The sequence below is a fragment of the Alnus glutinosa genome, chromosome 13 (genome assembly GCF_958979055.1).
Source record: "Alnus glutinosa chromosome 13, dhAlnGlut1.1, whole genome shotgun sequence".
Taxonomy (NCBI): Eukaryota; Viridiplantae; Streptophyta; class Magnoliopsida; order Fagales; family Betulaceae; genus Alnus; species Alnus glutinosa.
This window is the reverse complement of record NC_084898.1, coordinates 2,530,142-2,543,574: the sequence shown is the minus strand read 5'-3', so window position 1 is coordinate 2,543,574 and position 13,433 is coordinate 2,530,142. Positions and strand designations below refer to the sequence as shown.

Here is a 13,433-nt window from a genome sequence, read left to right as displayed (position 1 = left end):
ACGTGGTACGATCTTTGATTGATCATGGTACGATCTATATGATCGATCGTTATAAGATCTAAGTGTGATCGATCGTGGTACAATCAATGTGATCGATCGTGGTATGATCTATGTGATCGATCATGGTATGATCTATGTGTTCGATTGTGGTACGATCTATGATCATTTATGGTACGATCAATGTGATCGATCATGGTACGATCTATGTGATGGAACGTGGTACGATCATTTAATCGATCATAGTACGATCTATGTGATTGTTCATGGTACGATCTAGGTGATCGAACGTTGTACGATCTATGTGATCGAACGTGGTACGTTCAATGTGATCGATCGTGGTACAATCTAAGTGATGGAACATGGTATGATCAATGTGAGACTTTTTTTTATTGTTGTTGTTGTTATTTAAACGGCTGCAATTAGAGCCATTTTGATCAAAACGACTCCATTTCAAACCATTTTGTTAAAACGGCTCAAATTTGAGCCGCTTTAAGAAAATGCCTCTAATTAAAGCCGCTTTTGTTAAAACGGCTTAAACTAATTTAACCTATTGTAACGAAAACATCTATAATTGGAGCCTTTTTAGAAAAAACGACTCAAATTAGAGCCGTTTTAAAGAAAGCGGCTCTAATTAGAGTCATTTTTACAAAAACGGCTCCAAAATTAATTAGAGCCCTTTTAACAAAACGGCTCCAATTAGAGTTGTTTTTATTAAAAGGGCTCTAATTAGAGCCGCTTTTACAAAAAGGGCTCTAATTAGAGCCGCTTTTACAAAAAGGGCTCTAATTAGAGCCGCTTTTACAAAAAGGGCTCTAATTAGAGCCGCTTTTACAAAAAGAGTTCTAATTAGAGCCGCTTTTATAAAACGACTCTAATTTGAGCCGCTTTTAACTAAAACGGCTCAAATTAGAGCCGTTTTGTTAAAAGGGCTCTAACAAAAACGGCTCAAAAAGCCGTTTTTTTTTTTTTTTTTTTTTTTTTTTGTAGTAAGGTCATGTGCCTCTTGTTTTGGAAAGGCCTGGCTTTTCCTGTTTCTTTTCTTTAGAAGGGCCAGATGCCCTTTCATTTGATATGTGGGGCGCAGGTCGCCCCACATATGTTTTTATTTTTATTTTTTTTTAATTTTTTTTTTCTATTTCTATTTTTTTTTTCTAATCTTTTTCTTTTTCTTTTCTGATTCTTTTTCTTTTCTTTGGACTTTAACAATATTCTCTTGTATTTTATTTTATTGGCTACCATTTACAAATTTATAGGATAAAAATAAAACATTTTGTTTTATTTTACCACACCAAATAGACTTATTTTTATTTAAACCTAATAAACCAATTAAATATTTTCTTGGACATTACACTAAATGTTTGCGTCAAAAGATGAGAGTAATTAATAAAATGGCTAGTTTAACTTTGTAGCCTTTTTGACTTGAGTTATTAAGCCATTTGAGATGTTTTACATCTAGTACCATAAAGCCATTTGGTTTGAGAGTCACTGACCTAACATTTGTTACATAGGTCAATTAGAAAGCTTAAAGGAGTTAAACATTGCACAACCATGTAAATGTTGTAAATAAATATTAATTCTACCTATGCCTTGGTTATTCCATCTGATGAGAAATATGAAGAATTTAGAGATACTGAGCCATATATGTAGGAAATACTTTAAAGCCCCATAACTAAGTGTTAATATCGAATTGCACCAATTTGAACATGTGATATCTTAGCTTGCCATATGTAAGTGTTTAGACAATGAATTTTCTAAACTATTGTGAAGATGAAGTTTGTCAATTTAAGCTTGTTCATGAATGAAAAACCATTGTTTTGATGATGGTCCATTCTTAGGGATAACATGAATATTAAAAATATATATTGTTTATGGGTAGCATTTCTGCTAAACCCTCACGAGACTTCACTCATTCACTAGGAATGCCTACGGGTTTAAAAGGTAGCTTGTTGTATGTGCTAAGTGCAATCGCATTTCCCACGAAAGAGGATTTATAGTAGTTGTTTTTATTTCAATTCTTGTTGTAATGCTAGGGACTGGCATTATGTAAGTTTGGGGGTGTGATAATTAAGTGTTGAATATGTAAATTCAAAGCCACTTAATTTACATTTGTTAAACTTAATTTGTTTTGTAAATATAATATTTTGTTATGTTTTAGTGTTTTATCTTATTTTTAGGTCCTAAATTGAAAACAAGATCAAAATCATTGAAGATAGGCCTAAATTGCATCAAGGAAGTTGAAAAAAAATCAAGTTTAGATCAAACTGAAGAAAGTCGATTGATCGACCATCATATCAACACAAAAATGAGTCAATCGATCGACCATCAGATTAGCACAAAAATTGGTCAATCGATTGACCAAATTAGTCGATCGATCGACTTCTCATCTTCCAAAAGCGTCAGATATTTTAAAAGCTTGTGTGGTGGAAATCAAAACCATGCTTTGAGCGTGGAAATCAAAGCAATCTTGTGCGGCCAAAAACGAATTTCATCACTCTTCTTCTGTGCGGCCAAGAATGATTGATGGGTTGTGTGGCTTAAATCTCTTCTCCCTTGATATTTGTAATTTTCCTTTCTCTATAAATAGAGATCCAATGTGAGAGAGAGAGAGAGAGAGTTATGCATTTTTTTGGGGTTTTGATTTTCCAGGTGCATCTTTTAGTTTATTTTCTAGTAGCTAATTTCTTTGATGGAAACTTGGGTCCGAAAATTTCGGAAGGCTTTTTCATTGTAGTTATTTTGATGCAACTTTTCTTTATAAATTCTAGAGAGCCTTTCTTTGTCTTTTTTTTTTTTTTTTTTTTTTCCTTGATGCAACTTTTCTAGTGTAAATTCCAGAGAGAATTTATGTATTATTTCCTTGGATACAACTTATTGCTCTAGTTTTCCTATACTTATTTTTCAATTCCTCTAAAGGAAATGGATTCTTCTTCTTCTATTAGAGAATTCCATTTCTTCATGAGTAGCTAGAATATTGTTTATAGGGTTTTGATGGATTCTTTTCCAAATACTATGGTTTGATTATGTTGTTCTTGGGATTTTCTAAATATGTGTAATGATTGTGTAGCCTTGAGAAAGCTATGCAATGATACTTTTTGACATGAGTCAAGTATGCTTATTAGCATCATTTTATAGGGCATGCCAAGGTCATGAATCGTTTCACAAATAGATGTTAGGTGAGCAGTTTCTATATAAAATGCCTTATCATTATTTCCTAGCTAAAGTATCTTCTTGTCTTATGTATGCTTATTAGGAGATTTTATAGGGCATGCTAGGCAACACTAATCACTCCACACCTTTTTAGTTTAAAATATTTTTTCATTGTAGTTAATTTGATATGGTAAGTGATTTGTATGAAATTAAGATGCCTTATTATTATTTCCTAACCTAAATATTTTCATGTCGAGGTCGTCGTATGGTTAACACCCATTATGCGCTCATATTATGCATATAAAGGGAACCCATGTGAGACACAATCTACCATTGGTATGCGGTTTGGATGAAATCATTCCCTTATATTTTCCTTTATTTCTATTTCTATCTTGTTATTTTAGTTTTCAAAACAAAATATCTTTTCCAAGTTAAATTAGATAAAATCTGAATATTCCATAACCAAAACAACATCCACAATCCTTGAGGTTCGACACCCTTTTCTATAATGCAAAGGTTTGTACTATTGTGAGTGGTTATAAATTTAAAATCCACGTATTATTAAAATCAAACAAGTTTTCATTCAAAATCAATTTTTAAGTTGGTTCGGTTGGATCCACTACCAATAAGCTTTTTTTTTTTTTTTTTTTTTTTTAACAGAAGAAAAAATTAATTGATTTATATATATAAAAAAAAAAATTACACTTTGATCAAATACTAAAATACATAGAGTAAGGTTTGATTCGTATAGAAAGAATTTGCATGAAATTTTGATTTTTTTTTTCTTAAGAAAATAAGGGCATTTTTTGAAGAATGAAAGAAAAATAACTTAATTGCAACAAAATAGTAGTTTGATGTATCAAAGAGTCACACTTGCCAATACGTGGGGATTTTTTTTAAAATGGCTAATAGTTTAGGGGGCTAAAGTGTATTTAACCCAAAATTAATCATTTTAATAGAGATAAATTATATACTTAGCATGGCATGCTTAGGACTCATAAAAAACATGATGAATCATATTAAAAAACACCAATAACATGAAAAATGAGTTAAGGTTCAAGGTTTACGTTAACAAGGATGGAACAACACCAATATCATTCTTTTCTCTCTCTAGAATTTTTCACTCTTGGTTGTTGAGGTGCATGGGTGAGGAGTGAGGGGAGTTTTTATAGGTGTGGGTTGAAGTGGCTAAGACTAATTGATGTGGCTAGTAAGTTAAAATTATTTTTTAGGAAGGGTCGAACGTTCGGTGTATAGTTGGACTAACAATCCTAGGATTTTTCTTGAACGTTCCAAAGATGCATGCTTTGAACGTTCGAGTCAGGGGTTTACTTCGAATGGTCTAGAGATGCTTCGAACATTCTAGGGGAACTTCGAATGTTTGGCCAGAGTTAAAAATATGGGATAATTATAAAAAAAAAAAAAAAAAAAAGCCCCCCAAACAACTAGCGGTTTTTAAAGTAATCCCTTGAACTACCAAGTGTACTAATATGACCTCTCAAACTACCAAAGAGTGCGAAAAAAGGCTCATTTTGTCAAAATATTTCTATAATACCATTGTCACGTGTCATATATTCAATTAAAAAATAATAAAAATTTAAAAAAAAAATTAAAATCAAAGAAAAATTAAGTTGTAGCTCTGAGACTTCAATGGTACTTTCTTGACTAGTGGACCTAAAGGAAGCAAACCCATGATAAGATAGTATTGGAAAAATGACAATAAAAGCGAAAAGTGATCTCCAAGACTATTGTAAATAGTAAAAGTGCGTTGCGTAATATTCAGCTTTGCTCTCATTCTCCATTTTGCAAAGTGAAAGTTGGAGAGAAGGGGTTGGTTGAAGAAGATCAGACAACCAAAGCAGTGGATTTACCCAAGAAAATGGTAAAAGAAATTGGAGCAATAAAAACAGAGAGAGAGAGAGAGAGAGAGAGAGAGAGAGAGAGAGAGAGAGAGAGAGAGAGAGAGAGAGAGAGAGAGAGAGAGAGAGAGAGAGAGAGAGAGAGGATTTCACGTAGGTTTGTTTGATTAAAGTATGCTTTGAAAAATATTATTTTGTGAAGTGGAAAAATTCTGACATATCATTAACTGACGTTGAATAATTAGACGGAAAATACAAGGAGTGCCTCTTTTAAAATCATCGAAAAAGTTAAAACTACGAAAGTTTATTTTTAAAAAGTGAGGGAGTGATTCCAAATCGCGCGTTGACTTAGGGATTTATGATACATTTACCCCTTATTTTAAGCTGACTACATCAATGTTGACAACATACACAAAATTGAATTTCATGTCTTAGATCTGACTCAACCTAGACTAAAAACTTACAAACAAACATGTTTGGACAACATTAAAAACCTAACAAGTAGTAAGGAGAAAACTACTCAAAACCCAAAGTCCCAATATACTCAAATCTCACTCTCACACACAAAATAGTAATAATAATGATAATAATAATAATAATAATTTAAAAAAACAAAACTCCCTTAGATAATATAATAATAATAATAATAATAAGCTATTGTGACTTGCACAAGCTTTTCTTAGTTTTTTCTTAAATTTAGGAAACCATGCTATTTTCTGCTTCCATATTTAAATAAACACCACAATAGCTTCTCTTATTGTTTCCTATACTATTTAAATGGTCTTTCAAATAAATGATAGAAGAAAGAGAGAGGAAAGAGAAAACCATTTAAATATGATTTCAAATAAATGCTATAAGACAGAGACAAAAGAGAAAATAATTTTTGTAATAAAATAATAGTAAGGGATAAGGTCGCACTTTTAGTTCCCTTGGCTTTTCCGGTTTAGGAAACACAAACAATGTATGTTGCAAAAGACTCCCAAATTTTTCCTACGTTTAAAGAAGAAAATAAAATTGAAAAAGTTTGTTATATATTATTGCTCTTAGGTTTCCTATGCAGAATGACTATTCCATTAGAAAAGAGAATAGCGTTTATTATAATTAGAAGAATATGGAATAAACTAGCATTTTTGTTAGAATATATGATAAGTATATAACACTTGAAAATTAGAATAGCCATTCTCCATGGCACATGAAACAGTTTTCGTTCCAAAAGATAAGTCAAAGACCAAGTCTTCCACATGAAACAGTTTTCGTTCCTTGTATTCTGCAGAAGATCATGTTGCATCAATTTCCCTTCTTGTATTCAAATTGAAATGTAGATAGAATTTTTACAGTCAATTATTCAAATATAGATAGGATTACATATTTCGGGAACAAGTTTGTTATCTTGACAACAGAGGTTGTTGATATATGCATGGTTTTCAATTAATAAGAATGACTATTCCTTAAATTGAGGAATAATTATTCCTCTTAATTAAGTACCGACACTGTAGTTTGTGTGAAAATTGAGGCTTAATTATAGAGTGCGGCCGACGTATATAGGGTGTGGCTGTATCTCTCAAACATCTGGGCCAATGGCTATATATTCCAAGGTTATTTCATTATACATTCTTTTATTTTTTATTCATTTATTTTTAATGTAACAGTCATTTTGCGTACTCATACGTCAAAGTCATGCCCCTCTTTCCTGGCCTACAGTGTACAGAGTTTTGCTTCTTCTCGATCTATAAAGAAAGAAGAGTAGTAGTCTAGTTTCCCTAAGCTTTGCTTTTTCCTCTGTGAAATGAAATTATAGTTGAGAGAGAGAGAGAGAGAGATGGATTTCTTGAGCTTTGTAATTGGTCTTTGCCTCACCTGGATCATAATCAAAACCTTCCATATAATTCTCAGAAGCAAAGCAATTCACAAAAAGCTTCCACCAGGTCCCAAACCTTTTCCAGTAATCGGAAACCTCTTGGAACTCGGTGATAAACCCCACAGGTCTCTAACCAGGCTTGCCAAGGAGTATGGCCCCATAATGACCCTAAAACTAGGCCGACTAACCACAATAGTCATCTCTTCTGCAAATATGGCCAAAGAAGTCCTCCAAACACATGACCAACTCTTGTCTAACCGAACAGTCCCGGATGCATTCCGACTCCAGGGACACGAGGTGGTTGGCATGCCATTTATCCCCATTTCAAGGCATTGGAGAAACCTTCGCAAAATATGTAATGGCCAACTATTCTCCAACACAGCACTTGACGCCAACCAGGATACCCGACGCAAGAAAGTGCAAGAGCTCCTCGCCGAAACTCGTCAAAGCAGCCTAACCGGTGAGGCAGTAGATATAGGCAAAGCGGCTTTCAAGACTTCGCTTAATATGTTATCAAACACTATTCTTTCGGTGGATTTGGTGGGCCCGAATTCTGACGCGACTATAAAGTACAAGGAGATTGTTTGGACTATCATGAAAGAGGCAGGGAAACCCAACTTGGCAGATTTTTTTCCTGTGCTTCAGAAGTTCGACCCCCAAGGCATAAGGCAGCGCATGACAGTTAACTTTGTGAAGATGAAAAACATATTTGCCCACAAGATTAGCGAACGGTTGCAGCTGAGAAAAGTGTCTGGTTCTTTGACGAACAGTGATATGTTAGATACCCTTATCAACATATGTGAAGAAAACAGTGAAATGATGGACAAGTACAGGATGGAACATTTCATCATGGTCAGTATTAATTCTTCTTGGATTTATTAATTCATTATTAGTAATCTATTTACTTTGATTTTAAAGAATATGTTGTGATGGGTTGTCATTAGGAAAAAGGATTGTGACGTCCCGCATCGTTTGGATATGAGAATTGTGATGTGTTTATGTATATTTGCACACTTCTTGATACAACGCGTTTTAAACTCGTTATGACTATGAATCTGTCAAAACTCCGCACGTAAGCGTACTTCTGCAGAATAGTACCAGGATGGGTGACTTGACCTCTCATTTCACTTGACATTGAGAGAATTCTAATTATGTGAAAACACAAGTTAGGATTTTAGTTTATTTATTACCATAAATTAGTTTTTTTTTTTAGATGGAGAGTAGGTTGATGGAGTAATGCTAGAAGTCATTCTTTTGTCCTTCTTGTATCCTTTCAAAAATAATATGACTTTTAAAATTACCACTTGATCAAAATTTAATAATGATCAATGACAAGCTTAATTCTGATTTTAAAAGTCACATTATTTTTAAAGGGACACAAAAGTCACAAAAAAGTAAATTCTAGCATTACTCTAGATTGATGATAAGAAAATAAAATAAATTAATCAAACTTGGAGATGATTTTATCTGGCAAAGCAAAAACACGTACAAGATGATAAAAAAGAAAAAAAAGAGTTATGACCAAAGATAAAGATGATCAAAGAGAAATTTTACCAACAAAAGATAAAAAGTAGATTGGTGGTGAAAATTTTACTTGTGTAATTAACTTATTTTATTTTGTTCTTTTCCGCTTCTTGGCGCGTAATATATATGCATGAACTGCAATTAATTATATTCTTCTTTCTTACGTGGGATCACTACACTTAATTACATATAAGAATTACGCATCTCTTGGCTTCTCTTCTTTTCCAAAAAATAAAAAATAACTTCTGGTTGTTATACATTACATAGGATCTATTTGCTGCCGGAACCGATACAACTTCATCAACAATGGAATGGGCGATGGCAGAGCTACTCTGCAACCCAGATGCATCGTCAAAAGCCAAATTAGAGTTGAAGCAAGTAATTGGTGAAGGTCACACAATGGAGGAATCAGATATTTCTCGGCTACCTTACTTACAAGCAATACTCAAAGAAACATTACGGTTGCACCCACCAACTCCTTTGTTACTCCCAAGGAAAGCGGACGCAGATGTAGAAATCAACGGCTATATTATTCCAAAGGGTGCACAAGTGCTAGTGAATGCATGGGCTATAGGCCGAGACCCGACCTTATGGGAGAATGCCAATTCATTTATGCCAGACAGGTTCTTAGAGTCAGAAATTGATGTTAAAGGACGAAACTTTGAGATTATACCCTTCGGTAGTGGAAGGAGAATATGTCCTGGTTTGCCATTGGCAATACGAGTGTTGCACTTGATGTTAGGTTCTCTTATCCACACATTTGATTGGAAGCTTGAAGATGGGGTTAAACTTGAAGATATGAACATGGAAGAAAACTTTGGCATAACTTTACAGCGTGCTCATCCTCTGAGAGCTGTTCCTATTTGAGTCTAAAATTGGTTGAAGAATTTACTTGGTTGTAGCTTAAAAAGAGAATAATGCTTATCTCTTTTGGTGTATTGTACTATAACTTTTTCGAATAACAAATATAGCACATGTTTGGTGTATTGCCATGCCAACTCTCCAAGAGAGTCATATTCATCTGTTAAGCAACCTGATTCTGCTGTGGAGTTTGACTAACCATATGGTGTCTAGCGATGTCTTCATCATTTGAGATTTTTTATGTTATGAGTTGCTTACTTTCTTTCAAATCTGATTCTCAATTAACGCCTTCTTCAAAAAATAAACCAGACATATTTCAAAAAGTCGTCGATAAATATCACAAAATATTGAGCACCACCCTTCGATAGAACCTGAGAGGGACCCTGTAACACCCGGTATTTTAAGATATCAAGTAAAATATCTTAAAATATGATTTATAACCTAATATTAAGGCAAAAGAATAAATATAAATATTTATGAAAACAAATATTCATTTGTTAAGAAGCATTTATAGTTTTAGTTTAATAAAAGTTCAAACGGACCTTAAACTTTGAAATTACGAAAATAGGGTCAAACAAACTCCCTTTTTGTCGATTCAAAAGTCAAAACGATCGTCTCGAAGTCCTCTAGCTACCCTACAAATTTCATAATTTTTGGGCTCTGTTTAGGGTACGAAGATACCTGCAAAAAATACTATCCCTGTTTTAGACGAAAATTAGCATTAATAATTTTGTAGGCCCATTTTGCCCATGTGAACCCAGCCCAGCCTCCATGCACGAGGATATTGCCCAGTTTTCTGCCCAGTTTAATTACAAAGAGAATCAAGACAATAGTTAGAACCAAACTACTCGTCTCTTAGAGATAGAAACCAATCATTACATGCATGACTCATTGGACAACTCATCTAACCATGTTGCAGCCCCCTTTCGGTCACGCCCAGGTGAGATGAATCCTTCCGAGCCATTGGATCAATTCCAGCTTCAAGTAATCTCAACCCTTCATGTAAGTATAAGAAGTGATGCAGAAGGATCCGAGTCAGACAATGCTGACCTGTCAGATTGCGCATTGATGGGGCTGAGTTATCTGGAACAAGCAGATCAGCGCAAAATTGGCAAGAAATCGTAATCTGGCCTAATTGGGGCAATTTCCGAGTGCTCTGCAGTAATTTGGCCATAACTTTGGCTACGAGTATCCGATTCGTGCATATGACCCAAATTCAAAAAGCTCTCTTCGGCGCGCACGTTGTGGCCACCAACCTATGCTCGGCGCGCCTCATTTTGAGCCCGAAATCCATTGTTTACCTTTCCAAAACCCTAATTTTAGATATTTTTTTACCATTTATGGTAATTTTTCGTTTATTGTTTAGAAGGTGATTCTAAGCCCGATTTGGGCCAAATTTTCGGCAGACTACTTTTATTCCGTATTTCGTTTTATTAGTGTTTTTCGAGATTTTGCTATTTTTGGTAAAATTCTGCTAAAGACCTAATTTTTACCTATATAAGCCCCGGCTTGTGGGCGTTTTCCGACAGTTGTTGTTTATTGATAATTTTATCGAATTCAGAGTTTCTCTCTGTTTTTGGGGTGAATTTCCTGTTTTCTTCCTTGCAAACTACTTGTTTATTAGCCTGCAGAATATTCGCAATTCTGTTTCGGCGTCAATTGGTATCAAAGCTTCAACACTTTCCAGAGACGAGTTCTTCATCAGTTTTGATGGCTGGTGGTCGTGGTCGTGGTGGTCATCATGGGCAGGTTCCGAATAAGGAAGCTTCGCACCGTGATCGTAACGTTCAGGATGTGATGATTGAAGATTTGCAGAGGCAAGTTGCAGAATTAGCCCAGCGCCTTGCGGTGCAGGAATTCATCAATCTTGAGATGGAAAACTCTGACTCTGATTCCACCTTTGACAATCCGTATCCCAATCTCGCTCTAAACCGGGACCACCGTGATCGGGAACGTCATCGTGGAGCCCTCAGTTTCAAAGTAGACCTGCCCGAGTTTTCTGGCACGTTACAAGCTGAAGGTTTCGTCGATTGGTTGAATGAGTTAGAGCGGATTTTCGAGTATAAGGAAGTCCCCGATCTCGACAAAGTGAAACTGGTTGCCATCAAATTAAAGGGTAGAGCATCTACGTGGTGGGAGCAGTTGAAGCGGTCAAGAGAGAGATAAGGCAAAGCCAATATCACCGATTGGGAGAAGATGAAGATCAAGATGAAGAGTCACTTCCTTCCTTTCGGCTACACTCAAACCTTGTTTCAGCGACTTCACTTGTTGAGGCAAGGCATGAGATCGGTGGATGATTACACCGAGGAGTTCTATCAGTTGGTCGCACAGAATGATCTATCTGAGACAGAAGAGCAGATGGTGGCATGGTATTTGGGAGGATTGCGACAGCCCCTACAAGATGCCATCAGCCTGCACTCGCTATGGACCATTTCTGAGGCCTATCAGCGTGCACTTGTCGCAGAGAAGAAGCAGAACAAGCGGCCCGTAGTCAGAAGCGATCAAGGCAATCGCCCGGTTCGGCCCTAAGAATCCCGTCCTGTCCAGCAGCCAACGCAGGGTAGTTCTAACCCTAATATTAAATGTTATATATAGATGTGGTGAATAGGGGCATAGGGCAAGTGATTGCAGGAAACCTGCCAGCCAGAAGGGCAAGAACCTCCTACTTGAGGAAAACGTGGTAGATTTCACGTATGAGGAGACTGGAGATCCAGTGTATGACGAAGATGGAGATGAAGATGTACTGTATGGGGACAGTCAAGAGACTCTAGTCATTCGTAAGAGTTTGCTGACTCCCAAGGGGGACTCTGGAGACGATTGGTTGAGAACCAATATTTTTCATACAACTTGCACAGTGGCCAACAAAGTTTGCAAGATGATCATTGATAGTGGCAGTTGCGAGAACGTAGTGTCCAACGAGGCTGTCCAAAAATTGCAGTTGAAGACAGAACGTCATCCCAAGCCATACAAGCTGTCGTGGCTCAGCAATGGGAGTGAGGTAAAAGTACATAGACGATGCCTAGTGTCTTTTTCTGTTGGCAAGAAGTATTTTGATAATGCTTGGTGTGATGTAGTTTCTATGGACACTTGTCATATATTGTTAGGCAGACCTTGGTCGTATGATCGCAGTGTGGTGCATGATGGCAGGAAGAATACATATTCCCTTAGTATCAAAGGGAAGAAGATTGTGTTAGCACTCCGACGGGACGAAGCCAATCCTGTCCCGATAGCTGATAATACTAACCTGCTTTCTATGTCCAGGTTCTTAGTCGCAGTTGAGCTTGAAGATAGAGTTTATGCTTTACTGCCTTGTGAGAATAGTACAGTAGACGAGACTCTAGAATTGCCACCAGAGGTGCAACAGATGCTAGCAGAATTTTCTGACCTCATGCCAGAAGATTTTCCTCCCGGACTACCACCTATGCGAAATATCCAACATCAGATTGACCTGATTCCTGGGTCGATTCTGCCTAATAGGCCAGCTTTTCGCCTCAGTCCCAAGGAAGCGGAAGAATTGCAGCGACAAATGGTAGAGTTGCTGGAGCAGGGCTACATCCGTGAGAGTATAAGCCCATGTGCAGTTCCTGCCCTGTTGGTACCAAAGAAAGATGGTTCATGGTGCATGTGCGTTGACAGTAGAGCAATCAACCGGATCACAGTAAAATTTCGGTTCCCAATTCCCCTCTTGGATGATATGTTGGATCAGCTATCCGGTTCTTAGTATTCTCCAAAATTGATCTTAAAAATGGCTACCACCAGATCAGAATAAGGCCTGGAGATGAGTGGAAGACGACATTCAAGATGCAACATGGGTTGTACGAATGGATGGTGATGCCTTTTGGTTTGTCCAACGCGCCCAGCACTTTTATGAGGTTCATGTATCAAGTTCTGCGACCTTTTATGGGGAAATTCGTTGTGGTTTACTTTGACGATATCCTCATCTACAGTCCGACTTGGATGTCACACTTTGAGCACCTCCGTGCTGTTTTCAGTATGTTGAGAACGAAGCGCCTCTTCGTCAATTAGAAGAAGTGTTCTTTCTTCACTACTTCTGTAACTTTTCTTGGTTTTGTTGTATCTACTGATGGTGTCCATGCAGATCAATCCAAGATAGATGCAGTTTTGGAGTGGCCCCAGCCAAAGACCTTGCACGACGACAGAAGTTTCCAAGGGTTGGTGTTCTT

The 13,433-nt window shown here is 36.5% G+C and overlaps 2 protein-coding genes across 2 annotated transcripts; both read left to right on the top strand.

Moving 5' to 3' along the window:
• The first annotated feature begins 6,825 nt into the window (after positions 1–6,825).
• On the top strand, positions 6,826–9,255 carry LOC133855089 (geraniol 8-hydroxylase-like). The gene is made up of 2 exons (XM_062291393.1): positions 6,826–7,716; positions 8,656–9,255. The coding sequence occupies exons 1-2, from the start codon at positions 6,826–6,828 to the stop codon at positions 9,253–9,255; spliced, it is 1,491 nt and encodes a 496-aa protein (XP_062147377.1).
• A 2,190-nt stretch (positions 9,256–11,445) lies between these two features.
• On the top strand, positions 11,446–12,970 carry LOC133854571 (uncharacterized). The gene is made up of 2 exons (XM_062290806.1): positions 11,446–11,766; positions 11,858–12,970. Exons 1-2 carry the CDS (start codon positions 11,446–11,448, stop codon positions 12,968–12,970), a joined length of 1,434 nt encoding a protein of 477 aa, XP_062146790.1.
• Positions 12,971–13,433: the final 463 nt, after the last annotated feature.

Coding starts and splice junctions, on each gene's coding strand:
- LOC133855089 (XM_062291393.1), top strand. CDS start 6,826: ATGGATTTCTTGAGCTTTGTAATTGGTCTTTGCCTCACCTGGATCATA. Junction 7,717..8,655: donor GGATGGAACATTTCATCATG/GTCAGTATTAAT, acceptor TACATTACATAG/GATCTATTTGCTGCCGGAAC.
- LOC133854571 (XM_062290806.1), top strand. CDS start 11,446: ATGAAGATCAAGATGAAGAGTCACTTCCTTCCTTTCGGCTACACTCAA. Junction 11,767..11,857: donor GCGATCAAGGCAATCGCCCG/GTTCGGCCCTAA, acceptor TGTGGTGAATAG/GGGCATAGGGCAAGTGATTG.